At 50.8% G+C, this 27,777-nt stretch overlaps 1 protein-coding gene across 1 annotated transcript; it reads right to left on the reverse strand.

The window, feature by feature from the left end:
* Positions 1-1,067: 1,067 nt before the first annotated feature.
* CYSTM1 (cysteine rich transmembrane module containing 1) lies at positions 1,068-26,369 on the reverse strand. Its single transcript, XM_085236923.1, has 4 exons — positions 26,344-26,369; positions 25,688-26,023; positions 18,236-18,483; positions 1,068-1,514 (listed from the first exon to the last, which is right to left on the reverse strand). Exons 1-4 carry the CDS (start codon positions 26,367-26,369, stop codon positions 1,408-1,410), a joined length of 717 nt encoding a protein of 238 aa, XP_085093049.1. The 3' UTR covers positions 1,068-1,407.
* Positions 26,370-27,777: the final 1,408 nt, after the last annotated feature.

Raw genomic sequence — 27,777 nt, forward strand, 5'->3', positions numbered from 1 at the left:
CAGGCATAACGCTGCCTGCCTTAGCACCATGGCTGGGCACTGGCCGTCCACCCTGTGCAGTAAGTGTGAGACAGCCCAGTGCTGCTGCTGGCACTTGTGTGTGGTATGGGCCACTCCTGTTGGTGTCTGTGCATACGTGTGTGTGCATTTGTGTCTGCTGCATCCCACCTCCAGCCCACATCCAGCACTGCTGCCCGCGAGCATCAGCTGGCTACTGGTGTGCTGCTTGGCAGCCCCACACAGATGTGATGGGGTGGGTGCATCATGAGCACCCTTGTTCAGGTGCTCATCTGTGTTGACCCTGGGCACAGAGCAGACCTGGTCTGGGCAGGGGAGCTCTGCACAGAGCTGGGGTTGAGCTTCTCCCCAGTGCCCAGGCCCAGTGCTGGCCCGGCACAACACAAGGGAAGGCTCTGACCTGCTTGCTGCAGTCCTGATGAAGCCCTCTCTTCTCTAGCACTGTCAGCCCGATTTCTCCCCATCATATCAGGCAGCTTCTTAGCACTACATTAATCCTTTGTTTCTTACCCACTTATTTACCCCTACTGCAGCCAAGACTCTGCAGCAGTGCCACGATGGAGCACATGATGGATCAGCACACAGCCAGGAGCTGCAGGTGCTGCCTCCTCTCAGCTCTCTGTCTTTCCAGGACCTGTCCGAGGGTCCCAGGTCCCAGCAGGGGCCCTTCCAAAATTATCTTCACCCTCTTAGCATCCCATAGCAGGAGTGGCCCTGAGGAAGCAGAGGGCTTGATGGGGCAGCCCTGCTGTCAGAAGCAGGCACTCCATCCTCCTCCTTCCCACCCTGGCTGCTTTCACTGTGCTGCCACAGCTTATGCAAGAGATTTCTGCAGAAACCCCACAGATGCTGGGAGCAGCAGTGCCAGACACCGTATGCCAGGCCCCAGCAAGGGGCAGAGGCACATATTTCTGCAGCAGAACTGCTCGAAGCCGAGTCCAGCATTGCTGCACTGCAGTCAGAGCACGCAGGAGGCTGAGAAGAGACAGCGATGGGGAAAGCACACCCTCTACGGGACAGATTTATTGAAACAATTGGGACTTAGCGAATAAAATCAACTGTTGGCTTTAATTATTGCGTATATCTTCATTTCTAGGACTAGGAAAATTTCAACTGATAAATACACATTTCATCAGAATGCCTTTGGCTGAAATACACCATGAGCACATTCTTCAAAGTTACAACAAAAGTTTTAGAAATGTTAAAAAGGGATTTTCCTTTACTAAAATGAAGGAGTGCACCCCCCCCCACCCCAACAAGGCGCTAGGACTGACAGACAGGAACTCTTGGCTGTGCAAAGCAGAGCGTTGATTACAGTAACAGAAAGGAGTCAGGAAAGGAGTGGGGAGACTGCATAGCACTCGTAAGAGGTATGGCGGCTCTGGTGGCTCAGGTCAGCATGTCCCAGAGGCAGCAGCAGCAGAGTGCGGTCCAGCATGCCGTCAGGCAGGCGCTCTCACCCGAGTCGTCCCTCCGCCTTTCCTCCACGACGTACACTGCAGGGACAGAAGAGCCGTCAGTCGATGCGCAAATGGCCCCGGCACCCAGAGGTGGCCTACATCGTTCTGTGGCAGGGAGCCAAGGCTTGGGAGGAGCCTCCAGCTCAGAAACAGGGATAGGAAAAATTAATTGAACATCAATTAAAGTAAATCTGGGTAATGAGAAAGACAAACATAAACCCAACACCTTTCCTCCCTCTCCCCAGCTCATTATCACTGACCCCTCTGCCTCCTCTTCCCTGCTCAGAGACACCGATGGTGAAGGGCAGCTGCTGTCACCACACAGCAGTTCCCCCTTCACTTTGCTCTTCAGCCTCCCTGCACCTTCCCCTGCTCCTGCCAGGAGGTGCAAGCTGTGTAACTGCTTGTGCAAATGGGGAGCTGGGGGTGCTTCCCTATCCCTACAGAGCCACAGGTGGCTGTGGCCAGCAGGGACCTCCAGCTCCATCTGCTCCATCCTCGGCTCAGGCAGGGAAACTCTGGTCAGGTGCCCAGGGCCACACATAGGCAGCTTCTGCATAGCTCCAAGGAGAACACTGCAGCCTCTGGCCAACCTGTGCCAGTACCGAACTTGCCTTTGCAGTACAGAAGTGTTCTACAGTAGCCAGAAGGAACCTTCTGTTTGTGCCCACTGTCTCTTGTCCTGGCTCTGTCCTCTCTGAACCTGCCTTCAGGTGTTTATAGACAGTGATGAGATCCCTCGGAGCCATCTCTTTTCCAGGATCAACCATCCCATCTCTCAGACTTTCCGTATAGGGGAAGTGCTCCAGCCCTTCATCACCCTCACGGCCGTTCGTTAGCCTCTCTCCAGTAGCTTCACATCTGTCCTGCGGAGCCCAAAACTGGAGCCAGCTCTCCAACTGTGGCCTCACAAGAGCTGAGCAGAGGGGCAGGACCACCTCCCTCCCCTGCTGGCAACACCAGGCCTAAGGCAGCCCAGGACACCGCTGGCCTTTGCAGCACAGGCACACTGTTGACTTGTATTCACCTCAGGGTCCTCCCGCACCCCCAGGCCTTTCCTGCCAGGCTGCTTCCAGCGGGGTGCCCCACCGTGTCCTGGGGCCTGGGCTTGTTTCCCCCAGGGCAGGGCTCTGCCCTCCCCCTTCCTGAGCTGCAGGAGGTTTGTGGCAGCCCATGGCTCTGGCCTGCCCAGGGCTCTCTGCATGGGGACACAATATTTTCCTTACTCTTCCTTTCATTATGATGTTCTTGGAGGAGCCCTTCTCGATATCCCTGTCCAGATTCATCTCTGTTAGGGCTTTAGCTTTCCTAACTTCATCCCTGGGTGCTCAGACAGTGTCTCATTGTTCCTCCCAGGTTCTTCGTTCTTTCTTCTATGACTCTTTGTTCATCTGTGTAGCCTTCCTGGCACTTCTTCCTATTCTTAGGGATGGATCACTTTTGAGCTTGGAGAAGGTGACCCTCAAACATGAACCAGCTTTCTTGGGTCCCTCTTCCTTCTATGGCCTTATCCAAGCAGACTCTTCTAAGCAGATCCTCAAAGAGGCCCAAGTCTGCTACCCAGACACCCAGGGTTGTGAGTTTACTGTGCACCACTCTCCCTGATCTAAGGAACATGAACTCCATCATCTCACAGTCACTGTAACCAAGGCTGCATTTGACCTTTATGTTCCTAACAAAACATGTTAGGAACATGTTAGGAACATGGCAGCTGCCATCCATCAGATCATCTCTCCCCATCGGCTCCTGTCATCTGGAGAAGGACCTTATCATTAGTGCATTTCAGGAACCGGATTGCTTGCTTCTTCCAGCAGGTATTGGAGTGGTTGAAGTCCCCACAAGGAGCAGAGCTGGTGAACATGAGGCTGCTCCTATCTGTCAATAGAGGGCCTCATCAGCTTGTTTTACGCAGTCAGGTGACTCATAGTAGACACCCGCTATAATGTCACCTATCTCTATTTTCCCTTTAGTCCTAACCCATAAACTCTTGTCTGGCTGTTCATCCCATGTCCAGGCAGACCTCCATGCACTTCACCTGTTCTCTCACATAAAGGGAAACTTCCACTTTTGCAGCCTGTCCTTCCTAAAGAGTCCCCGTCCTTCCATGGCAACGCACCAGCCTCAGCCACAGCAGCCACCCCACCACGTCCCCGTGAGCACCATGGCAATGTTTGGTAGTGGGGGGCTGCAGAGCCCAGCACTGCCACACGTCAGAGCAGAGCTCTTGCTGCTCCCAGAGGGACCAGACACTGCCAGAGCTGCAGCATGAGTGAGACTGGGGAAGGCAGACTTAAGGAAGGGAAAAAGACTTCTGAGCAGTGGTATTTGAGGAAGAGGGAATGGGAAATGTGGGGGAAACAGCCCTGCAGACACACAGGTCAGGGCAGGAGGAGGGCAGGATGTGCTGCAGGGCACAGAGCAGAGGTGGCCACGGCAGAGCAGGCTGTCCCCTGCAGCCCACAGGCACCGTGCAGAGCAGATGTCCATGTGCAGCAGGGGCAGAGAAATTGGTAGAGACTTAAGTGTTCTGGGCTGCCCACAACCCCCCTCCTGATTCTTCTGCACTACTCAGAAGAAGAGGTAGAAGATTGTGGATGGGAGTAAGGTGTTTTAGTTTGCTTTTAGTTCACACTGCTCTAGTCTGTTATCAATAGGCAATAATTACATTAATCTCCCTTATGCTGAGTCTGCTTTTCCTATGGCAATAACTGGTCAGTGAACTCCCTGTCCTTATCTTAACCTATGAGCCTTTTTTCCATTATATTTTCCACCTTCTGAAGAGGGGGAGTCAGAGTGGTATGGTGGTCCTTAGCTGCCCATCAGTGTTAAATCACTGCATGTCAACAAGACTGTAGCCCTGCAACTGCACTCTGAACGTGGCTTGCTCAATCCCCATCCTGCATGCACTTGAAGTGCTCTGGTCCTGTTCGTTTCCGTATCGGTTGTTATGAAGGGGGATGGAGCAGGTGGCTGTGTCAGTGCTCCCAGCAAACAGTGCTGAGAGCAGCAGGAGCTGCCTTAAGTGCATTTTCTCAGAGGTGCCACCAGCCTCACTGCTGCACTCAGCTGTGCCCTGCAGTGAATCCATCACAGAACTTTGCCACCTCCACTCATACAAGGAGGCAAAAGCCCTAGGAATGGAGTAAGAAGACTTCAAAAAAAATGCAGGTGGGTTCCTTGTCACTGGGTCACTTTCATACACAAGCAGAAATTAAAAAAAAAAAAAAAGAAAAGAAATTTAAAATACGATTTTAGTACAAGTTGACAAGGACCAGAGGACACCAATTTGCATAGTTATAGGGCACTTGCATTTGTCTTTACTGGAAACATTAAGTCAGGTTGTTTCCTTTCGGTTCCTCTTCACTGAGCTTGGAGATCACGCCTGAAACCACAGCACAATTTGAAGGCAGGCACATAACTTCTTGAGTCTGTTTGTTATGTTCTGCATGAAACATACAGGCAGCCAGCACTCCAGGTGGCTGAACACATGGAGCTGACAAGCAGAGGTCTGGGCAGGAAAAGGTGCGCCTTGTCAGCCTGGTGATACTCCATCTTGCTACCACTGTACTTCACAGGTGGGGCACAGAGCAGCAGAACCCAGGAAAAAATCCCAGATATTTACCCTCAGGGTACAGCCTCAGGCCCCAGCCTCAGGCATCCCCCCTCTCACCAGATGCAATAACAGAGGAAGCATCTCCTGCCATGCAGACACAGCACAGCCAAGCTCCAGCAGAGCCCCCACACATCTCAGCCAAAGCACTACGGTCCATTCTGCTCCTCTTTCCATGACTTTACAGCTACATATGAGCATCCAGTTCCACCAAAAGGTGCTCTTGGCCCAGCAATGGCAGGGTGAAAGCACATTTCTTCTTGAGGCAGCCATGTGCTGTGCTGGCATGATGTGCCAAGTGCCGTGCTCCTCCAGGAACAGTGCCTGCCTGTGATCCTGCCCACCCCTGCGGAGCTCACGCACACACCTCTGTCCCTCAGGGTGAGGTGCCCAGGCAGCGTGCAGCCGTGGGCCCAGCGAGGGGAGGCTGCACGTGGGGCTGGGGCTGTGCTGCCAGGGGTAGGCAGCCCCCTCCACTGCAGCACAGAGCAGAACCAGGGCAAGGACACCTGAGCCCAGCACCCCGGGCCTTCTCCAGGAACCCTCTTCCACTCCTTTAAAAGGGTGGACCACATGCACATCCCCTCTAAAGGCCTGGCCTAAGAGCTGTGATGGTGGTGAACCCTGCTCCACACAGTGCCTTTGTATTGACACTGCCGCAGGACCAAGCCATTCAGTAAGGAGAGCAGCTGAACAAGTTCAGCTTGGAGGGACTGAAGGAAGGAGCTGAGTTTCACGCTGGGAAAAGCCTTCAAGCTTTTTTCTTTTTTTTTTTTTTTCCCCGTGGCAGATTCACAAGGTCTGAACTTTTGGTGCCTTTGTTTCCTCTGAGAAGGGTTCCATTACAGTGAGCAAAGACAAAACACTTATCAAGCAACCCAGTACAAAAAGATGACATGCCATTTTTGAGCAGCACACGCTGCCTGCTGAAGGGCACATAGGAAGGGCAAGAGCTCCTTGCCAGAAAGGAAAACCCCATGGAAAAGGACAGTCCTCAGCTCCTGCCGTCTCTTGGAACCTGCAGCCACGTCTCCCAGGCTGCTTGTGAAGCTCCTGAAGCAGCTCCTACTGCTGCGAGCAGAGGCAGTGCTGGAGGCTGGCATGCTGCACAGTGCAGCTCAAGCTCTCCTGCTTCAGAGCAGGATGGGTGACGTACCCAGAGCAGAGGGCCATGCTGCACCGAGACAACCAGATCTGCACTGCACACAGGGCAGGAGGATGTGTTGGCAACCCTAGATGGATGCTGTTGCTCAGCACAAGTAGGTCAGTACCTCTCTGCTCCCATCCCTGCAAGTCAGCTCTGGCAGCTGCTGGAGTGGTGGGCATAAAGCTGGCAGCAGGTGGGCAGCTGGAGAGACTTCAACCATGCTGTATGCACTGATGTTAAGGAGCTTTTTCTCAGCAACCAGCTGGGAGCAGGGCTCACTCTTTGGGTAAAGGCTGGCTCATTATTCACTTGCAGCTGTCAACATGCATGGAGCAAAAAACAGTTCAACAGAAGAGTAGATAAACCATTCCCAGCAAAGTCTCTCACTGAGCTAGAAATACCAGTTCAATGATTTTGGGCACTGAGCAGCTGAACATCAGCTTCAAAGCACTAAGACACAGTGAAAGAAAGAAAGAAAGGCAGAAGCATGCCTTATAGCCTCGCTCCTCCAGGACTGTGCATTGGTGCTACTTTCAATGCATAAGATCATCTATAAGCAGGGTACTCACAAGGCAGTGTAACAAACCCATACCCAAACCAGGACGTTAGTGACACAAGCCAATTGATGCCCTCCCGGATGACATCAGCCAGTGGCTTCCCAGCACTCCTATTACTCTGCCTCTTAGCAGGGAGCAGGTCTGCTGCTGCAAGAACTGCTGACAAAAACCGAACCCCAAAAATGTCAGCTAGGGACCAGCTGTTTCTATATGCTTTATGTCAGAAAGTGGAATGCCTCCCAGCTTCAGCCAGCTGGCTGTGGCACACCTTATGGGACTTCATGAGCCCCTTCATGCCCAATAATAATTGCCCAAGGTCAGACACCCAAGGATCTCCCACACAGCACCAAAGTCCTTCCCACTTATAAGCCCATGAGTGCTCTGGGACTCATGGAGGTCCAACTGACAGCACAGACAGAAGTGACTGTTTTCAGAGGCACTGAAGTTGTTTTTTTTCCGTTCTTTTCTAGGGGGTTGTCTGATTTTCAAAGGCTCAAATTTTTCCATTTCTACTGCTCTCTGTAGAATGGGATGGGACCAAGTAAGAACTGAGCAGAACCTCCTATCTTCTAATCAGCGACTGCAGATCACGATGAATCATGCTTGCCCGAAGTGGCAGCGCTCCCTGTAATCATGCAGTACCAGTCTGCGTAGCCCAATGCAAATACCTCCCACTCTGTTTTTAGAACAAATACTACAATACCTTGTTATTTCATGTACAGTCTCCTTTATCTTAAGCACACACACTTTCTTTCTGCTCATACCTCATTGATACGTTAATCATTAGCTCCAGAACGGAAAGGTGCCAGCAGTGCTTTTCACCCAGTTTGGCATAAACCAAAACCGTGACCTTAAGCTCTGGTGCTCCTTACCCCAGCGCTTCAGGGAACCTACATGTACTGAGGTGTGGTGACACAAGCTGTGCTAACACACCCAGACCTTGCTGCCGCAGACACTGCCGCTCTGCTAAGGTGCCAACTCACCAGCACGTAGAGCCCCTTGGAGAGCCGGGAGGACCACGAGCCCTTACAGACGCTGCCGCATGCCCCTGAGGCCCCAGCCCTTGTTGAGGTATTTCCGGCACAGCACCCGGGCACTCAGCAAACCCCATTTCAGGCAACCATGAGCACGGCTGCCAGGGAGAACTGAGGTGCTGCTTCTTCAGCTCCAGCCACGGCTGCAATGCAGACCGCTCAGCCCTGAGCTGCTGCACGCACCAGGCGACGCCGGGAGCGCTCCAAGAGGAAGTGTCAACCAGCAGTTACTGACCACTGCTGCTGCAGATTGCAAATCTCCAACACTATCTGCACAGCTGCTTGCCATAGCAACAGCTGCTCGGAGCAGAAGCATTCATTAGTGCCACTGTTTTCTCCTCTGGGAAAAGAAAACATTCGGTAGAAAATGGACCAATAAGATTTGTGATTAAAGCAGCTTTGTCACAAGCTGCTTCTGCACCAAGAGCTTTATTTTTGCTTGTTCAGACAGTCAGTGAAAAGCAACACTATTTTAACTGATTTCTGATGGCTAATCACTGGCTGCAGCTCATCATTACTGTCTGTGCGTCCGCATAAGCCTTCAGCACATTGGTACTGAAGTCTTCTCAAAGTCCTTCCATTCCAGACGGAGACAGAACAGAGGAGGTTAGCACAGGGGCACTACCAGCAGCCAGGGATGCAGAGGGGGCAGTGACCAGAAATCCCATGTTCCTGGGCCACCCCTTAGGATGCGCGCTCCATAGTAAGGAAGACCCAACCAGAGCTCCCAGGCTGCAGCATATCCTGCAGAAAATCCCATGCTGGCACCAAGCACAGAAGAAGGGGCTGCACCCTGGGAAATGGGTCCTAGGCCTCCAGTCAGAACTGGCACGTGGCTCAACCAGGGCTCTATTCCACCCCACACCTCCTCCCATGCCTACGAGGCCTCCTGGGCAGAGCTGGGGCACATACATGATGTCCAGCAGCTCCTTGGGCACAGAGCACCTTTCGGCATTCTCCTCCTTTCTGTGCTCCTTTTCTGTGGACACGTGCTCAACAGCTCCATGCCTGTCACATCACATTCCCTGATCCCCCAGCTCCATCCTGACCACAGGCTTTCACTGTATATGTGCTCTCTTTACCTTCATCATATTCCGATATCAAGCAATGCCCTAGCAGACTCAACATCTGTCAGAGTCAGATGGAAATATAATTTTCAAGCCAAAAAGCTTCCAAAGTTGCAGAATGCTCAAGAAAGTTTCCCAGACCCCAGCTCTGAGCCCAAGCAGCTCTGCTCCTTGAGCACATGTCAAGTACTGCGTGAGCTACTGAGCACAGTGACACATCCCCACATCACTGCAAGCTCGCCCCACCAGGTGACCACATCCACCAGAACAGGAAAGTCTCTCCTCCTTCCTGCAAACCTAAAAACTCCTTGCAGTCACCCTGAGAGCTGCTGGTTGAGCTGTCAGGGAGCTGCACAGGCCACACACTGCAGGACAATGACTACACAGCACACCAAGCGAGAACCCACTGGAACCACACTGCACCAGGAAGGGTTCCACAGCTCTGACAAGCAGGGCTACAGGTACCACCCAGGAGCAGAGTACTATTTTGGCAGCAGGTATCCAGGCTCTGCAGGAGGCCAGCAGGCACCAACCAGCTCCCCAAAGCACCACAGACTTGTCACACAGAATGCACTCAGGAAGTTCAGATAAAAATAAAATAAATATTAAAAGCAAACAAACAAACAAAAAACAAAAAAAAAAAACCTCCACCCCCAGTTCAAAGGTACAACAAATCTGGGCTTCAGACCCTGTAGTTTTCTGCCAGATTCCAATAAATACTGACACAGAGACATCTCCCACACCTACATAAGTTGAGAACTCCTTCTAACGTTTATTTTCATTGAGAAATCCTAATGTAGTCAAAGCCAGGATGAATTTTCCAGCACACCAATTGCAGAGGTAAGAACAGCACGTTCCTGCTTGGGCTACCACTGTCATTGAAAACCATCCCCATTTAACCAAGTTCTGGCCTGGAGCTGCGGTTCAGGTTGGAGCAGCTCAGCCATCAGCCCCAGGACAGCACTGCATGCCAGCAAGCAGCTTGTGCCAGGGGTGTTATGGGCACTTGGAAGAGGCATCACACAGCAGGGCTGGGGGAGAGACGACATTGACTTTCAAAGCACACTGCTCTAAGAGAAGCAGAGACCAGAACACCTGCCAACAGATCGCAACTGACCATTTTTTGCCAGGATACCATCTGTCTGGAGACAGGGCTGGAAGGCACAGCAACAGTTAAACTGAGAACCACAGCAGCCTGCTTGGATGGGACAGAAGGGATGGTAGGAGGGGTGACGGAGTTTCCCTCTATGTTAGGAAGCAGATGAATTGTGAAGGGCTGTGTCTGAGGAACAGCCAGGATCAGGTCAAGAGCTTGTGGGTAAAAATCAAGGATCAGTCCACAGAGGGCATGTGGTGGCTGGGGTCTGCTACAGGCCACCTGGTCAGGAGGAGCCTGTTGATGAGACCTTCTTGCTTCAGCTGCGGGAGGTGTGGTGCTCGCGGGCTCTTTTCCTGATGGGGGATTTCAGCCACCCGATAGCTGCTGGGATAGCAGTGTGGCGGATGGCAGACAATCCAGGAGATTCCTGGAGAGGCTGTTGAGGACAACTTCCTGGTCCAGGTAGTCAATGGACCAACCCGAGGTGAAGCCTCACTAGGCCTGGTGTTCACTAATGCAGAGCATCAGAGAGGTTAAGACTGGAGGCGGCCTGGGCTGCAGTGACCGTGCCTTGGTGGGGCCTGTGATCTTGAGGAATGCGGGCCTGCCAGAAAGCAGAGTTAGGACCCTGTGCTTTAGGAGAGCAAACTTCTGGCTGCTCAAGGAACTGCTGAGTGGGATCCCCTGGGAAACTGTTCTTAAGGGCATGGGCACAGAGCAGAGCTGGCAGCTTTTTAAGGACACCCTTCTGAGAGCGCACGGCTCTTCATCCCCCAGCAGAAGAAGTCGAGCAGGGGAGGCAGGCGACCGTGGTGGCTGTGCAAGGACCCGCAGCTTAAACTGAGAGAAAAGAGGGAAATGTATAGAAAGTGGAAGCAGGCTTGTGTATCCTGGGAGGAATACAGGGCTGTTGTCCATGCGCGTAGAGATAGGATTAGGAAAGCCAAGGCACAGATGGAGCTGAACTTGATGAGGGATGTGAAAGATAACCAGAAGGGGCTCTGCAGGTACATGGGCAGGAGAAGACAGGCCAAGGAGAGTGTTCCCCCTCGGATGAAAGGTAATGGGGAGCTGGCTTCGTCAGACATAGAAAAAGCTGAGGTGCTCAGTGAGTGCTTTGCCTTAGTCTTCACAAGTGGTCAGGCTTCCCGTGTCTGCCAAGACCGTGAGCCTTTAAGTGAGGGTGTGGGAAGTGGTTTCTGTCCCACTGTGACAGTGGAACAAGTCAGAGCCCTCCTCGTGAAATTGAACATGCTTAAGTCCATGGGGCTGGATGATATCCATCCCAGGGTTCTGAAAGAGATGGCTGGTGTGGTTGCCGAGCTGCTCTCTATCGTATTTGAAAAATCATGGCTGTCTGGTGAAGTCCCCGGTGACTGGAAAAAGGGAAACGTTATCCCATTTTTAAGAAAGGGAGAAAGGAAGACCCAGGGAACTGCAGGCTGGTGAGCCTCACTTCTGTGCCTGGGAAAATCATGGAGCAGATCTTCCTAGAAGCTATGTTAAGGCGCATACGAGACAAAGAGGTGATTGGAGACAGCCAGCATGGCTTCACCAAGGGCAGATCGTGCCAATCTGGTGCCCCTCTGTGATGGAGTGACGGCTTCGGTGGACGGGGGAAGGGTGGTGGATGTCATCTACCTGGACTTCTGCAAAGCCTTTGTACATCTGCAGGTGTCACAAGCGGTGCCCCTCAGGGGTCGGTCTTGGGACTGGTGCTCTTCAACATCTTCATCAATGACAGACAATGGCATCGAGTGCCCCCTCAGCAAGTTTGCAGATGTCACCAAGCTGAGCGGCGCAGTCGATCCATTGGAGGGAAGGGAAGCCATCCAGAGGGACCTGGACAGGCTGGAGAAGTGGGCCCATGAAAACCTAATGAGGTTCAATAAGGCCAAGTGCAGGGTGCTGCAATTGGGTTTGGGCAATCCCAGGTATTTATACAAACTGGGGGAAGATCTCCTTAAGAGCAGCCCTGCAGAGAAGGACTTGGGGGTCGTGGTAGACGAAAAGCTGGACATGAGCCAGCAGTGTGCGCTTGCAGCCCGGAAGGCAGACTCTGTTCTGGGCTGCATGAAAAAAGGGGTGGCCAGCAGGGAGAGGGAGCTGATTGTCCCCCTCTACTTGGCTCTTTGAGGCCCCATCTGCAGCGCTGCGTCCAGGCCTGGGGCCCCCAGTGCAGGAAGGACGTGGAGCTCTGGGAGCGGGTCCAAAGGAGGGCACCAAGATGATCAGAGGGCTGAAGCAGCTCTCCTATGAGCAAAGGTTGAGGGAACCGGGCTTGTTTAGCTTGGAGAACAGAAGGCTACAAGGAGACCTGATTGCAGCCTTCCAGTTCTTGAAGGGAGCATATAACGTGGAAGGGGAATGGCTGTTTACAACGGTGGATGGTGATAGGACAAGGAGGAATGGTTTTAAACTGAGACAGGGGAGGTTTAGGTTAGAAATTAGGAGGAAGTTTTTCCACCCAGAGGGTGGTGAGGCACTGGAACAAGTTGCCCAAGGAGGTTGTGGATGCCCCATCCCTGGAGGCATTCAAGGCCAGGCTGGATGTGGCTCTGGGCAGCCCGGGCTGCTGGTTGGCAACCTGCACGTAGCAGGGGGTTGGAACCAGATGAACACTGTGGGCCTTTTCAACCCAGGCCATTCTATGATGGATGCAGAGAGAAAGCCTGAGGAGCTGCTCACATTGCCTTCTAAGGAAACTTATTCTGGGGATGACGGAACCGAAAGGCATCTGGAGGGTGAGCTGGAGAAACTGCAGCTCCTTCCTCTCAGCACTGAGACAAGCAAAGAGGAAGAACGCACAATTTGGCCTGTATGCTCTTGCAGCTGGCCAAACATTAGGAGGCAGGCTACATCACTGAGCCTGCTGCTCTTATAGTCCCAAGCACCACTGCTGCTCATCAACTTGCAGAAATCCTATTTCCCTGTGTATGCAATAGGTGAAATGCAGTGCTGAGCTCTGTTTGCCAGCAGGAAGGTGGGCTGCTGCCAGAGCCTGGCTCCTACACCCAACACAGCATTATGGATCAATGGGGAAAACAAGTAAAAAGATGAGAGCTGAGCAAATGGCTAACATCAAACAGTGCCTTCACAGCTATGAACAAAGGATGTCATTCGTACTTTGCCCTATTATGCTTCTTTTTAAAGCACATCATCAATAATAGTACTACACCACACCTCTAACTAGAAACACCTGCTGGTCATCGCCCGTTCCCATGCACTGGCTGACACTGAATTAATGCTGCAATTAAAATACTGGTGGGGAAATAGGATAGGACGGCTGCTCCAGAAGTCCAAAAGCACCTCTACAGCTAGAAATCAAGTTGTGTAGGTCCCATCCAAAAGCCAAGCCAACCATGAGCCCTTGAGTGACACAGGTGTTCCATTGGAGACTGCCACCACAGAAATGCTGCTTTACCATCTGATTCTGACAGCATGTATATGTGATAGCCTACATATGAATACCAGAAGGAAAACATCCAGATTCAAAGTGCCTCGACAGTTATTATTTCTGCCTGTGGATCCACTGAAGCTGGATAATTGACTGCTTCTCCACATCAGCACAGCAGAAGAGCCTACCCACACAGCCCACACAGTACAATACCTTTAAGCATGAACATTAAGCAGAACAGGTTTCCTAGTTCTCAGTGTAAATAAGTGAATCCTAGCATATGATTTAGAGTAGCTTAAGAAAACTCAGGTAGGGGAGCAGAATGTGCACTCAGGTGGCAAAATAGCACACAGCAGCCCTCCTGAGACCTGCCTGGGAACACTGCTGGAGCTGAGCAGCCACATCACACCACACCAGACCAGCCTGCAACCTCTTGATTCAGTTACAGTGACAGTTTTTGCCATAAGAGGTTCAGATTTACAGCATCAGTGTAATGGATCTTTAAAAATCTTAAAAATCTGAAAAAGCTTTTTTCAGGCTATCAGTTCTATATGATATGCTGCTGGAGGCAGCCATTAAGGGAAGCCCCACCGAGAACTCTCTCAGAAGACTTCTATGAAGCTTTCACAGAACATAGGTCTGCCTTGTGTTTGATGGGCTGGTTGGGAAGAAGAACAACGGGGGCTCAGGAGAGGAATCAAGGAAGAGGAGGAGATTTGGCAGAAGAAAAAAAAAAAAAAAAAAAAAAGGGTTATAGCCTTGACTTCATTTTACACCTTTATAAATGTTCTTTTACATAAGCAAACAATGTATTCCACTGAGGAATTGCCCTTCATTTTATTTTTTTTTTTTGCCTGCTCTGTGGAACACACAGAACCACAAAGTGCTGAGAGTTACAACAGCGACACATGCAATAAAACCACACTTTGATGAAAGCAGTGCCAGGAAGAAGCAAAAATCAAGCAAAAAAAAAATGTGTCAATACTGTGATACACAGCATGACTGCTTTGCTCCAGAAACCAAAGTGCACTGCTCCAGCATGTGGGGCTCCTGCATGTTTTAGGGAAACAAAAATATGCTGAAGAGTGCACACGCATCCCACATGCTAGAAATACTTGGCTCCTAGTTAAAAGTAAAAGGCTTATTTTTATTTAAAAAATCCTCACTGACATGAACTTAGTTTGTGGGGTTTATATTTATATTTACAAGTGGTTAAAAATAAGCAGAAGGCTCCAGTGAAACTTCTCTCTCACAAATATTCAATCTTAAAGGCTTTTTCAGAATCACTTCTTCAGGCACGTTTACTGCATCAAGAGCAACAAACTCAGAAGTTCCTCTTACCTTCACAAACCTACTGATAAATTCTGCTGTTGATATGCAATCTGAACTGTGAGCTCCTCAGCTTAGAAGGTTCTCTAATCCAACTCTGTGCATCTGCTTACCTACACATGAGGCATAAAAACAACAACTCCCCCATCACTCTTTTTTGTACAATCTTGTCTGAAAGTTTCATCCTCACTCTTGACATCTCTTCTACAATTTGCTTTTGTTTTTCTTTGGTAACTCAGCAAAATACTCAGTGACCATAGCAGTTACTGTGAAGTCTGCCTTTTTGACATCTGGATATCACCCCCAGATACAAAATGACGTGCTCCTTCCTTATAATATGGGAGGTTAACACATTACAGGAGACACAGGCAGCATGCATACAGGTGCTAGGAATTGTATGGAAAACTCTGGATGCAAAACACACTTAGTCCTGCTTTTGTTTAATGTCAGTCATGAGTCAGCAATAAGAACTTAATGGAGGGTAGCAGCCTTACATTTTTGCGGCTTGTTGTCATTAAAGCCTTTTAATTGCAACATCTTTGTACCTTGCCATGGGACGCCCTACTCAAGCAGAGCTGCTGTGTATCAGCCAGCAGCAGCCCGCAGCACACGGCTGCTTGCTTACTGTCCCCAGATGGGGTGGGGGAGAGAACTGCAAAGGTACAGGTGAGAACTCCTGGTGTAGATACAGGCAGTTTGCTGGGTAAAGCAATAGCTGCATGCTCGAGTGGGACACAAAGAACTCATTCACTGCTTCCAACAGCAGGCAGACATTCACCACTGCCAGTGAAGCAGGACTCTTGTGTGCAACTGTTAGGAAAAAAGCACCAGCACTCCAAACAGCCCTCTCTCCTTCCTCCTCCCCAGCTTTTATTACTGATGGTGACACCATAAGGCGTGGAACTTCCCTTTGGCCAGTTTAGGTCAGCGCTGCCTCCCAGCACCACGCTGACAGGGTGGCTCAAGGAGCAGAACTGCCCCTGACTCAGTGCAAGCACTGCTCTGCACCAGCATTACTGTGCTGTCACTTTTCTCACATACCCAAAGCACAGCATTGCGAGTTTCCACAAAGGCTGATACCTCTGTCTCAGCCAAACCTACTACAAGGGGGAGGGACTCGATGACCTCCAGAGGTCTCAGCCATTATATGATTACATTTAATTCAGGAAAAGCAACACAAGACACCAACTTCCAAGTTTATCCTAGAGACCACATGACTACAGGAAGCCAATTCTGAAACAAAATCTCCTAGATGATTGGTTTGTGGGTTAACATGCAGAACAGCAGCTGTGTTTGCTGAAGTTTAGCACAAAACTGTGCCTTCTGCAGCATAAGCCTTGGCTCTTGCTGGACAAATATTTCACTGCTGGTCCTCTGCAACTTCCCAGACAGTTTTTTGTGCTGGTCAAAAGGTGCCTGAGTCAGAGAGAGACCTGAACAAAATAGTTTTCAGTGCAGTTTCCTGACTGAGTCTGATACAGGATCCTTTCAGCATTCAAAGCAGCAGATCTGCCAAAGCAACAGGACACCTCCCCCTGCAGCTCCTGCCAGAGCATCCCTCTGTGACTATAGCAGCAAAGTGCTACTTGCAGTAAGCAAAGCAAGTTTTCTGCTTGGGAGACTAGGAAGTTTTTCCCTGAGAACGCACCCAGACATGGCTCTTAGCCACTGCAAACAAGGTGCATTTCCCAGGGAAAATCCTGGTTACACTTCAAGTACATGTGGCAGCAGCAGTAGGAAGCATCTCCATGCTGCTGCCTCCTCAGTCTGACGCAGACCATTGGAGAAGGAAACTTCTGTAGAGAAAGCTGAGTACATGCCGTCATCACTGAGGCCAATAATCAAGAACGCTGAAAAAACAGGTTCTTGAAAATATCTCTTCACAGTTCAGTCTGTCTACCTATGTGTGTCGACTCTGGATTCACCACAGCGGAAAAACTACTTGGAACTATCTCAAGTTCCAGTTTCCCATATAACAAGGGCCTTGAACATACTTTGTTGCAGTGCACTGTTCAGTCAGAGTATCACACAGAGGTAAAGTAGCAGGGCAGAGAAGACAGTTGTCTCAAAAACACAGCAGAAGCATATGGACTCCAATCCTGAGAAGGCTTCAAGTAGTAGCACACACAGCCCCAGTGGTGTGGGACAATACATGGAGAACGACCTCAATAAATAACAGCTAAGGACAGCCTCACATAGCAGAGAAGGCTTCAGAGGAATTTTCTGAGCCCTGACAATCCACCAGCTGACATCAGCTCCAATTCCCACTCTATCAGCCCCAGTCTTTACATCAGCAGTACCTGAACTGACTTAGGTTTGACATAAGTGTTAGTTTTCTTTCCACTCCTGAGTTAGACCTCCTGTGACCACAACAGACACCTCCAGCACACGCAGAGCCTCTGTCTATTCTTCCTGAGGGCAGCTCCCACCTCAACCGTAGCTGCCTGGACAGCACTTCTGAGATGCCCACACCCATTCCCACAGAGCAGACATGTCAGCAGCTCTGGCCGCATCCTCCAGCATCCCAAGGCAGCTGTAGGTACTTAAGGCTCTTCTCAGCAGCTCAGGCCTGTCTGTAGTATCCACTGCAGCAAAGGTATAGATGGTGCCTGGATTAGAACCATTATCACTGATGAAACCAGACAGTAGAGCTGCTATGACAGAGCCTAGACCCATTCTCTCAGCACCTCCCTTCAGAAACTTACAGGCACTGAGGAGATCTCCCTGAGCCTTCTTTTCCCCAGGCTGAAGGGTCCCAGCTCCTCCAGCCTCTCCTCATACAAAAGATGATGCAGTCCCTTCTTTGTCTTCGTGGCCCTACTCTGACAATTCAAGCCTGCACCAGGCACTGCAGTGAGCCCCAAGAGAGCTACAAGCATCCACATTAAATCAACATGCTATATTGAGAGGAAGTGGCACACAGAAGGACCAGCTACCTACCAAGGTAAGTTACATTGTCCTCCTTCCCTTATCTAGAAACCTGCTGGTTTTGTTCTGCACATCCCCTCCTCCCCCAAAAAAGGGAAAACAACAACAAAAAAAATTATAGCTTCAGCAAAACACACAGAAATCCAGGAATTATTTCAATGGCATACAAGATAACTTGGACAGCTATGTCTAGGCTCAAGAAAATGGACAGATGTTAATTGATTAAGTACTGCACATTTGAATATCAACAGCTCTAGCTTTACAGCCTTCAGCTAAACTTTTATCAATCCAAAGACAGGCAGAAGAGTTGTGGGAAACCTAGAGCCAGCAAAATGCGTGTACAATAATGTCAGTGCAACGATTCTCTGGAGGGATCAGCATAAAGAACCTTCAGCAGTATCTTCAAAGAATCAGAGAACTATTAGAGGCTTGGCAGCAAAAGATAGCAGTAAAACAAGATATAATCAGAATACCTCCCTCAAACAGGTTTCCATCTCCACCAAAAGCTGGTAACCACACTACTTCAAGGTCATGCATCTGTAAGATGGAAAGGGTCACAATCACCCTGCACCACTGCTGCTAGGCATACCTGTGTTTTTAGGCCCATCTGCATACACTGGTCCTGGAGGCGGAGGTGCATTTTGCCATCCATACTGCGGATAACCTTGATAGCCTGGCTGGCCTGGTGGGTACGGCCCCGTGGGCCCGGGTGGATAGCCGGGGTAGGGGCCAGGAGGGCCACCCGGCTGTGGGGCATAGGGTGGGTAAGGGGCCGACGGGCCTGGGCCAGGGTAAGGTGGAGGATTTTCGTAGTTCATTTGGGATGCAGAATCTGTCCTGTAGAAAAAGGAAAACAAACAGAAGAGTTGGTTTGCTTTCACCCCAGCATACAGACTCCATTTCAGACTGCTCTCCAGTGGACCAGAGTTTGACATAACAGACCTGAGAGCACCTGCTCAACCAGCAAACTGATTTTTAACCCCATCACAGGGACAGAGCTTGAGTTGAAGTGGTTTCTTTTAAGTGACATCAGTTCACAGCAGCAAGGAGAGAGGCTTGCCCATTTCCAGTCACACATTAGCCAATCACACAAAGAAATCTGCTACTATCAAGAAAATGCCTCCTGCTTCCCCTCATGACTAAACTGCTTTTAGGGGATGTTTAAAAGCGATTACTTCATGTTTCTGTCAATATTAAAACAGAAAAGCGTACAGAAAAGCAGCCCATCCAGGACACACACTAGGTAGCCTCATCTCCAGCAGAAGAGTGCTTCATTCAGGAACAGAACATTACGTGTCTGCTAACTGTTACTAGCATCCAGGTTCACCCTGGAACAAGGCTGTGTATGAAGAGTTTCCTGATGACTGCATAACCCAGCACATCACCTGCTCCTTCCAGCTCTCTGCAACCAATCCATTAAGCAGTCACAAACAATCAGGACCCTGGGCTCACTCTCATTCAAAAAGCAACATTAAAAACACTTCAGGGACTTGAAGTTCATAAAAACTATCCATTGCATTACTCAAGTCACAGCCATCAGAAGACAAGGCTGCCACCACAATGATGCAACTTCAGTTAGCCTCCAAATAGCATGACTGAGCAAGACATCCCGTACACAAGGTTCCTGAGACCTCTTTCTGCTTGAGAAACATAAGTGACCCCAGTGCCCTGTGCTAAGGTGCCTTCCTGGTTTCAGTAGCTCCCCCAACCACACAGCAAGGAAGTTCTCCCTTCACAAACCAGGTCAAAGGCAGGCAGCATGTCCTACAGCTCACTCAGGTGCAACACACTAGAGAACTGGTTCACAAAGACCACTAATGTCCAACTAACTTAGAAACAGCCCAAACGAGTGGCCAAACGAAAGTTCCAGCGGAAGAACAAGGCTGGAGCAAGTATGTGTGAGTAGAAGCAGGGAGATACCAGCATGGCACCACTTGGTGCCCCATGGCCAAGCCAGCCATGGGAACACAGAGCTGCCCCTGTGCTCAGAGCAGGGGCCTGCAATTCTATGGCTGCACGAAGCAGGACAGCAGTTGCCCTCGTGGCTTTGTGTGTTTGCAACAGCAGCGGAGGCCCAGGGGAAGCCTGCTGTGGCCCACAGCCCTACAGCTTGCTCCCACATGCAGCCTGGCACCCTGGAAACACATGCAGCATTCTGGGGTAGCACTCAGACCGTGATGCCCCCAGGGCCCAGCTGGCTGTAGCCATCACTACCAAGCTCCAGCAGTCACGTTCCTGCAAGGGAATTTGTCCAAGGTACATTTTCTGGAATACATTTTCCTCATCCCCGCTTCCATTACTGGTTACTCTTCTCTATTTGCCCATTTCAAATTGCAAGATAATATTTACTTTTCCTCCATTTTCATGAACCCACACACAAATTTACATGCCTAATAGCCCTATTCACTCACCAGGGTATGTGTTAGCAAGGCAGAGCCTTAAATCATTAAGCAGATACCTTTCAGAGACATACTTGAGCTCCTACTCAAGTGTATTATCATGCATTGCTGTGGGCTCTCACCCTAAATTCCATGGAAGCTGCAACCAGGACTAACTGCTGAGAGTTTGCATCAGGAGTCATAATTGTAGGTTTCCCAATAAGCACTTTGAAGACAAAGCTGTAAAGAAAGAGGCCAGCATGTCAAGTGAAGCCATTGGTGTTCACAGCACACCAGGAAGTCCCAGCAGGTAGAGCCAGGGCTGTGCTGTAGCCTTGCTTGATGTGAAACTTGAGCTTAGCACTAAATCCAACAAACTCAGAACTCTCAGATGCCATTAAGCACGTGCCCTGACTGCTGCTGCTGTACCAAGACATCACGAGTTTTACCGTTTTCTTCAGATGCACACAACCCTATTCTTTCTCTTCCCCCTCCCCCCCCCCCAACTACTTTTTAAGAGATAAGCTTGCTAATATACCATTACATTTCCCTAAGCTCTCCTTGAACTTTTGTTCCGTGCTGCCGAGCAAACACTAATTACCCTATCCTAACAGAAGGGCAGGATTTGTAAGCAGGCAGCTTACTGTGCCCCAGGAGGCCACATTCTGGCTCCCTTAAGGGCTGAGAAGAAGGGAGAAAAAAATAAATAAAGCTGAACTATGAGTATGTAACAAATATGAGTATGTAACGAATACAGTGTGTACATGCACACATATGTGCCCCAGGCAGCCTCATCCAGTGATTGTCAACCCTGCCCACAGTAAGGGGCTGGAGCTCAGTCATCTTCAACCTAAGCCATTCTACGATTCTATGATGTAGAGAGCCACATACAAACACAGACACAGGGTGGGAGGGAAGGTTTATACATAAGAAGCACATTTCTTAAAATCTTAAGTCTTTCTGCATCTGCAATCTTTGACTAACACAGGCAAATGGTGCAGATAGAAGCATAATGCTTTGTGTACTGGCAAGTGTTTTTTTTAACCTGTCCATTTTGGCAAACAAAAATTCTACACTTCGGAGAAACAAATTTCACTGTTATGCTTTTGAAAATATCCACTTCTTTCTGGTGGCTTTAAACTTACTGCCTCCTATGAGATCAGCATCCCCGCAAAGCTCAGCTCCCCAGAGCTCATTTGTTACCAATCTCTGGTTTCTCCATCTCTCTGAGAGAGCAAGCAGCCAGGGCAAGCCCTGCAGCTCCCCCAGAAAGCCCCTTAGCAGACTTGGTATTCTAGGTACCTCTTTTGGAGTCAACACAATTCTAGCCCTGTAAAGGAGACCTGCATGGATGTGTATCTAATTACTGGTGGTGAGGACATTTTGACATCTCTGCCAAACTGAAAACAGTATGCACAGAATCTGCGTTTTTGTGATACGTGTGAGCAGCATGGTACATCAAAGGTGCTAATCCACCTGCAAAGAAATACCAATCCTTATGGGCAGCTAGAGGCCTGAGTCTCCAAACACAATCTTCTATGAAAACAGATCAAGTAAGTAAAAAGCAGTATATATGGGGTGACACAGCAGCCTGACCTGCGTACTGAACGAAGGCCTTCCAACTGCACGGGACAAAAGTTATTACCAGCTTTCAGAAAGCTTAGAAGCAAGAGCTGGCTTTTGTGACAGCAGAGCAAGGACCACACTCCGTCTGCCATTTGGGTCAGGAGGAATCACACTGCACACTGCACTGGGTTTCGACCCAGTCGAGCGGAGCAACACGGAGGGCACAGTGAGTGGCACAGCCCCAGTGGGGCAGCGCAGCGCCCTGGCATGACCCACCCTGCCGATGCCTGCAGCACTAGGAAGCAGTTTGCCAATACAGAGCTCTAATGGAAAGTACATCGAACATCAACAACGCAGTTTTTGGCAACGAGCCTAGAATTTAAATGATATTTCATATGAATGGTATCCAAACGAAAAAAAAAGTACAAGTGGCTTTTAAATGGCACTGGTTCTGTGTTTCCCTCTTACCTGCTTCTATCCAAGCTCCACAGAGTGACTGCATCAAAGGTACATTAAGGATAAATGGTACGGTTCCTCCTCGCCTGGCCCTCCCGAGGCTCTGTCCGCTCCAGCAGCAGTAACAGGACAGCAACACTGCATGTCCTGCTCAGAACCATGCTGCTTTCCCAAATGCAGGTACAGGGAAAACTGAAAAGCCCAGCTTTGTGCTGTCAAAAGAAGAGCTTCAAAACACTGTTTTGTTCAAATCAGTTTCCTCACAAGGTCTCTGAGGGTAGGGGATACTCTGTGTGCAACAGGAAGAGGTGGATTTCCTCATCTTTATCCAAGCAGCTGCCAGAACTCCCCTAAACAACAACTCTGTGGCCACTCCGAAGGGCAAAAGCCACCAGACCAGGCTGGCCAAACCCCCTCAGGCTTGTATGAACAGCATTAACCCTCACAAGTGCCCAAGTGGGTGCTGAGTTCTGCAGAGCCCTCAGAGCCCACTGAGGCACCCAGTCTACCCACGGACAGGTGAGGCTGTCCCCATGCCCTTCCCAACAGAGGGCTTCAACCCCTCCCACCTCTCCGGTCCCTTTACCCCTCACACTTTCTTAACAAAACCACACTGGCACATAGGCTTCCACGAAACTTCCTGTTGATGCTGACAAGCTTCACTGCCTTGCTAACTGTTATGAACAACAATAACTGTTTTGAAGCTCTTCAGCATCTACTGAATGAAGCTATTCATCCCTTACTCCCTAATTTTCCTTCTTCCAAAATGCTGCCCACTGTATACCTACATGTTCTGCACAGTAAAAGTATCAGCATGAGACTGAAGAGCTGCTTGTGTAGTTTTGACAGTGAAACTGCTAGAGGAAAAGACGACCAAATCCAGTGTTCATGTGAGCTGTACCCTCACAAGGAAAAAGTTTCACATTTTTCAGACGTGATGAAAGGTTTTGAGAACACGTGATGCAACAGCACAGACCAGCAGCTGTGACGATGAGAAGCAGCACAGCACAGATCCTCCAGTCTTACAAGCCAAGGCACTCAGTGCTCACACATCAGCTGAGCTCTGCCCTGTGGTGTGGCAAGATGCATGAAAAAGAAAAGCCCTTTTTATGGAACACACAGCAGATACAGGTGTTAGCACTTTGGCTGCAGGCTCTGAAAGCTTTCTTGTGCAATGCAGTTGTTCAGGACCTTGTGCAAAGTGCTACACCAGAGACACCTCCAGAAATATGTAGTATATGCTGCCCTGAAAGGGATGTATTAAGACTTTTTTAAGGCATAACAAATACCAAAACCAAAAATCACTGAGAACATCTGATTGTCAACTTAAACCAGACTGCAAAGTAGACAAAAAAAAACTTTGTTGCTCCAACCAAAAAGAGAACAAGAAGCAAATAGCCTGACCGGCAAGGAGATTAATAAACACCTAAGATAGACAACACAATCCCATGTGTAACTCAGATGGTGCCCTGGCAGCAGCCTGGCGATGAAGCAACAGTCCCCAGCAGCGACACACTGGTGGATTTAATGGATTACCTGGGCTGCCTGACAACATCCCATTTTCTGAAGAAGTAACCACACTGAAGGGCAGCACATGGCTTCTTAAACACAGTAGGGTCGTGCACACATTTCCTACATCTCTGATCTCCTTCCTCAAAAAATGGCTTTTCATAACAGGCTAGAAAATTGGATAGCACAGGCTTTCTTGCTTGCACTTTTTCCACATCACACATGCAAGTGTAACACAATGCTTTACTTAGCCTACAGGGGACGTACGAGAATCTTCTTTAATGGCTGCTGGTCACAGGGGACAAGCAATCACTTCTGAAGCAATACTTTCACAAGAGAGCCTTTGCCTTACAGCTTCTTCTCAATATATGGTGGAGTAAGTCCAGGGCCATCAACAGCTCACTAAACAATGCCTTTGCAATGCATTATAATGCTGATGTAGAACAGGTCTTTCTGACAAAGAACAAAAAGAAACTGGAATAGTAATGACTGATGTAAGGGCTGCAGCCAGCCAGATCTATGGCAAAGCTAGAGCCTTCCCAGCACACCCTGCCAGCACCCAGCCCATTGCAGTGCAGTTGTGAAGCAGGAGTGTGCCCAAAGCCAGGAAAGGCACCCTGCCGTACCAGGGCACTTCATCTGGAAGGCTGGGGGCAGGCAACAGCCCATGTGCCAGCTGCAGAATGCAGGATGCCAGAGCTGCAGTAATGAGCATGTCTGAATGACTCAGGCTTCTCGCTATCTTCCCCTCTTCCCAAAAATGACAGAGTGCTCCTCCCTCCTCATTGAGCCACAGGGTTTCAGCTGAGAAACAGGAAGTTAAGAAGCACAGCACACAGCTGATTGAGTAGAAAATACTGACATCAGAGGGGGAATATGTGAGCTCTGCTTGCTCAAGCACTGTCACTATACAAATGATCCTGGCTCCTTACAGCCTGGACACAGACAACAGGCAACTGCAGGAAGGCAAATCCGTTTGCTGAAAACCTGGAGGTACACAAACTTGCTCTGTCCTGCTACAAAACACAACATTAATCTGAACACGCACAGAATTACCCCTGAAAACAAGCAGTTCCTCTGCTAATTGCACACAAAGCCCTCCAGATAGTTCCTCATCATCACTCCAGCGCAATGCTAGAAGCAGAGATGCTGAACCTCATGTTAGCAGGCATGCCCGGGCTGTGAGCAGCAAGCTGCAGCCAAGCCTCGGTGCAACACTGCCCAGTGCTGGGGCAGCCCCGTTCCAGCCCAGGGGGCTGCAGGATGCCGCGGTCAGGCTGCATCCAGAGCTCAGTCCCTCCCAGGGCATTCCTCCATGACGAGAGCCCAGCAGCGCCTGCACTCTGTTCACAAACCCTTCGGGGAATGAGAAACCCGTAATTTACAAAGACGGCCTTTATCGGGCACGGAGGAGGCGGTCCGCAACGGTTAGTACTGCACGAGTTCCAGTACTCGGGGAAAAAAAAAAAAAAAGCCCTACACAAAAAACAAAACAACAACAACAAAAAAAAACACCGTTGTGCGCACTGCAGATTAGTATGGAACGCACCGATTCCAGACCACCCCCAAAAATCACCGAGATCCGATCGCACCTTCGCGAGGTTCGCTCCGTGCACACAGCAGCAATGCCCCAACCATCTCTGCACTCAATAACCGGCGCGGCTGAGAGAAGCGCTTCCCAGCACAGGAGCAGCTCCACACGGCGCCGTCCCGCACGCTGCAGGGCACGGAGTCCGCCGTAAGCCGCCGCCGCCTCTTCCCCCCGCCTCGGGTCGGGCCGAGCCCCGCTCGAGCGGTCCCTCCCGACGCCGTTCCCGTCACGGTCGCCGAGGGGCCGCGGCTCGGGGGAGCCGAGCGCCTCCCGTCCCCATCTCCCGTTTCAGGGCGACGTTCCGTTACCCGGAGGAGCTACGGGAAGGGGAAGCGCGGATCCGGCGCGGCCACGGCAGCCCCCGCGCGGCGCCGCCCTCGCCCCGGGCCCGCCGACACCTCGCGGCCCTTCCCCCAGCGGCGCAACCCCTCCGCCCCCCGCGGAGCCCGGTCGCGCCTCGGAGGAGCGGGGACGGCCCGAGGTCAGCGCCGGCGCCACGGCCATCAGGATCCCGCGCGGCCGCTCCCGCTCCCCGCCGTACCTGCCGCGGGCAGTGACGCACCAAGAGCCGAGCGAGCTCCCCCAGCGGAGCCGGGCGCCGCCGAGGGGCGGTGCCACGCAGCGAGACCGCCCCGTGGGGGGCGCGGCCCGGAGGGAGGGGCCGGTGGGCGACGGCAGCGTCGGCCGCGGGGGCGCCGGCGGGGGTCCCGCAGCGCGGTGTGACGGCAGGCGGCTCGGCCTGAGGCCGCACGCCGTTGTCCCCGAGCTCCGTCCGTGCAGCCGGGCCTCGGGAATGCGCAGCGCGTCACGGCTTTCTGCTGCCGACGGGAAACCGTGCGTGGGAGCTCTAGGGAAAGCAACGTAAAATAAGCGAGGTCAGGGGCGCGGCGGGTCAGGACTACGGGTCAGCGTCACATAAGCGCGACTCATGGGCTGCGAGGTACAGCGGTGCTGCATTGGGAGCTGCGGACGGGGCCGCGCTGCGCCGCGCGGGGCTGAGTTCCATCCGCAGCCGCCGGGGCGCTCGAGCCGCTGCAGCGCCGTGTTCCTAACGGGGCTCAGCCTGGGAGAAGCTGTGCAAATCCCCCCAACGCTGCCCTGCGCGTTTATTTGTGTATGCCTTGGTGAACGACGTGCCTGTCTGGCCTGTGCAGTTCGGCAGGTATACGTTGTTCCACTGGTTAACGTTAAACTTACCTCGATCCTTTAGCACCGATGGACATGCGTCATTGTCTTGTTGAAAATTAACTCAGAAAGCACTTTGAAAAACACTGGCTTCATTAAAATGTTAAGGTGACACTCGATATTTAAATATAGTTTTAAATTACCCAGTTTGCATGCACTTCAGATAGTGAAGTCTAGACTTCAATGCTACAATAACCCCTCTAATAGAAATTCTGTGTTCGTTGGTGAGAATACCCTGGAAACGAGGCTGGGATTTCACATTGTCCATCTCACCCCACACATCAGATTGGGATTTCACTCCTCCAACCCGGTTCTCCATGGGATGGGCGGAGGTGGGACTGCTGGTGGACCAGGACAGATGCAGTTTGCTCGCCCAGTTTCTATCTGTATTGGCACAAGAAGTTACCTGAGTGCTGCAGGAGCCTCCTGCAGGCATAGCTGGAGCGTTCAGCTCCTGCCCCATGTGCATGCAGTGTAGACACTGAGTTGCAGCTGAGGGCAGAAATCTCCTGAGACACACTGATGTCATCACTTGAACACTCTGAGATGCTAGAGGACAGACAGGCTTTTGCTCCTACCAAAACAGCCCCTGCTGCCCCTTTCTTTTACCAGTGGATTTCTCTTGTGTACGGCATTTCTCTTCTGCTGTTACTCAGAAACAGGGGAAAGGAAATGTGAATTCAGCTTACTGGACAAACTCTGCTGCCTGCAAACTCTGGTTGAGCAAGATTTACCTTCCCTAGCCCTCCCCACCCTGGGTAAATCCAAAGGCTTTATAATCATAGCTTTTGTCTTTGTTGTTTACTTTATTCAATCTTAATGTCCAGGAGATACAACCCAGAGGGCATGGCTTGACCTTGTAGAGACCAAGTTCAGAAGCGGAGCTCACACAGCACTGCAAAGAAAATGAGTTGTAAGATGGAAAAACAGTGCAAGACCATTGTGCAGAGAACTTGCTGCTGTTTGCTTGCCCCCGTTCTTTTTGCATTTCCCACCTCTTTCCACACAGTCATTGCAAAAGCCTTACGAAACACTCCGCTGGCTTGCAGCGCGGTTATATGAGGCTGCAGGCAGGGCCAGGCAGTTTTGCCAGCCAGCTATCAGATTTGGTGGAGGTGTCTGGAGGGCAGAAGGGCTGGAGTGAAACGTCTTTATCTGCAGTAGTGCCAGATGGAGAGATCCTGGTCCAGCACTCCTGCTTTCTTCTTCTTTGCTCTTCCCACACAGCAGTGCTGTGGACTTGGCAAGCAGATCCAGATCGGTAAAACACCTCAGAATGAAAATGTGGCCGTGCAGGATACATTTGGCAGGTCTGCACTGTGTGTGCTGGAACTCAGGGCCTGCCCCGGGCAAAGGTCTGTCTCATGCGTCCTCTGTGCTAACTGGAAAGTTCTCTGCCTTGCCTGCTCAAGACTGACAGTTTAAATGTTCAGGTCCATTGCTTGA

This window comes from Meleagris gallopavo, chromosome 15 (genome assembly GCF_905368555.1).
Source record: "Meleagris gallopavo chromosome 15, MGAL_WU_HG_1.1, whole genome shotgun sequence".
Lineage (NCBI taxonomy): Eukaryota > Metazoa > Chordata > Aves > Galliformes > Phasianidae > Meleagris > Meleagris gallopavo.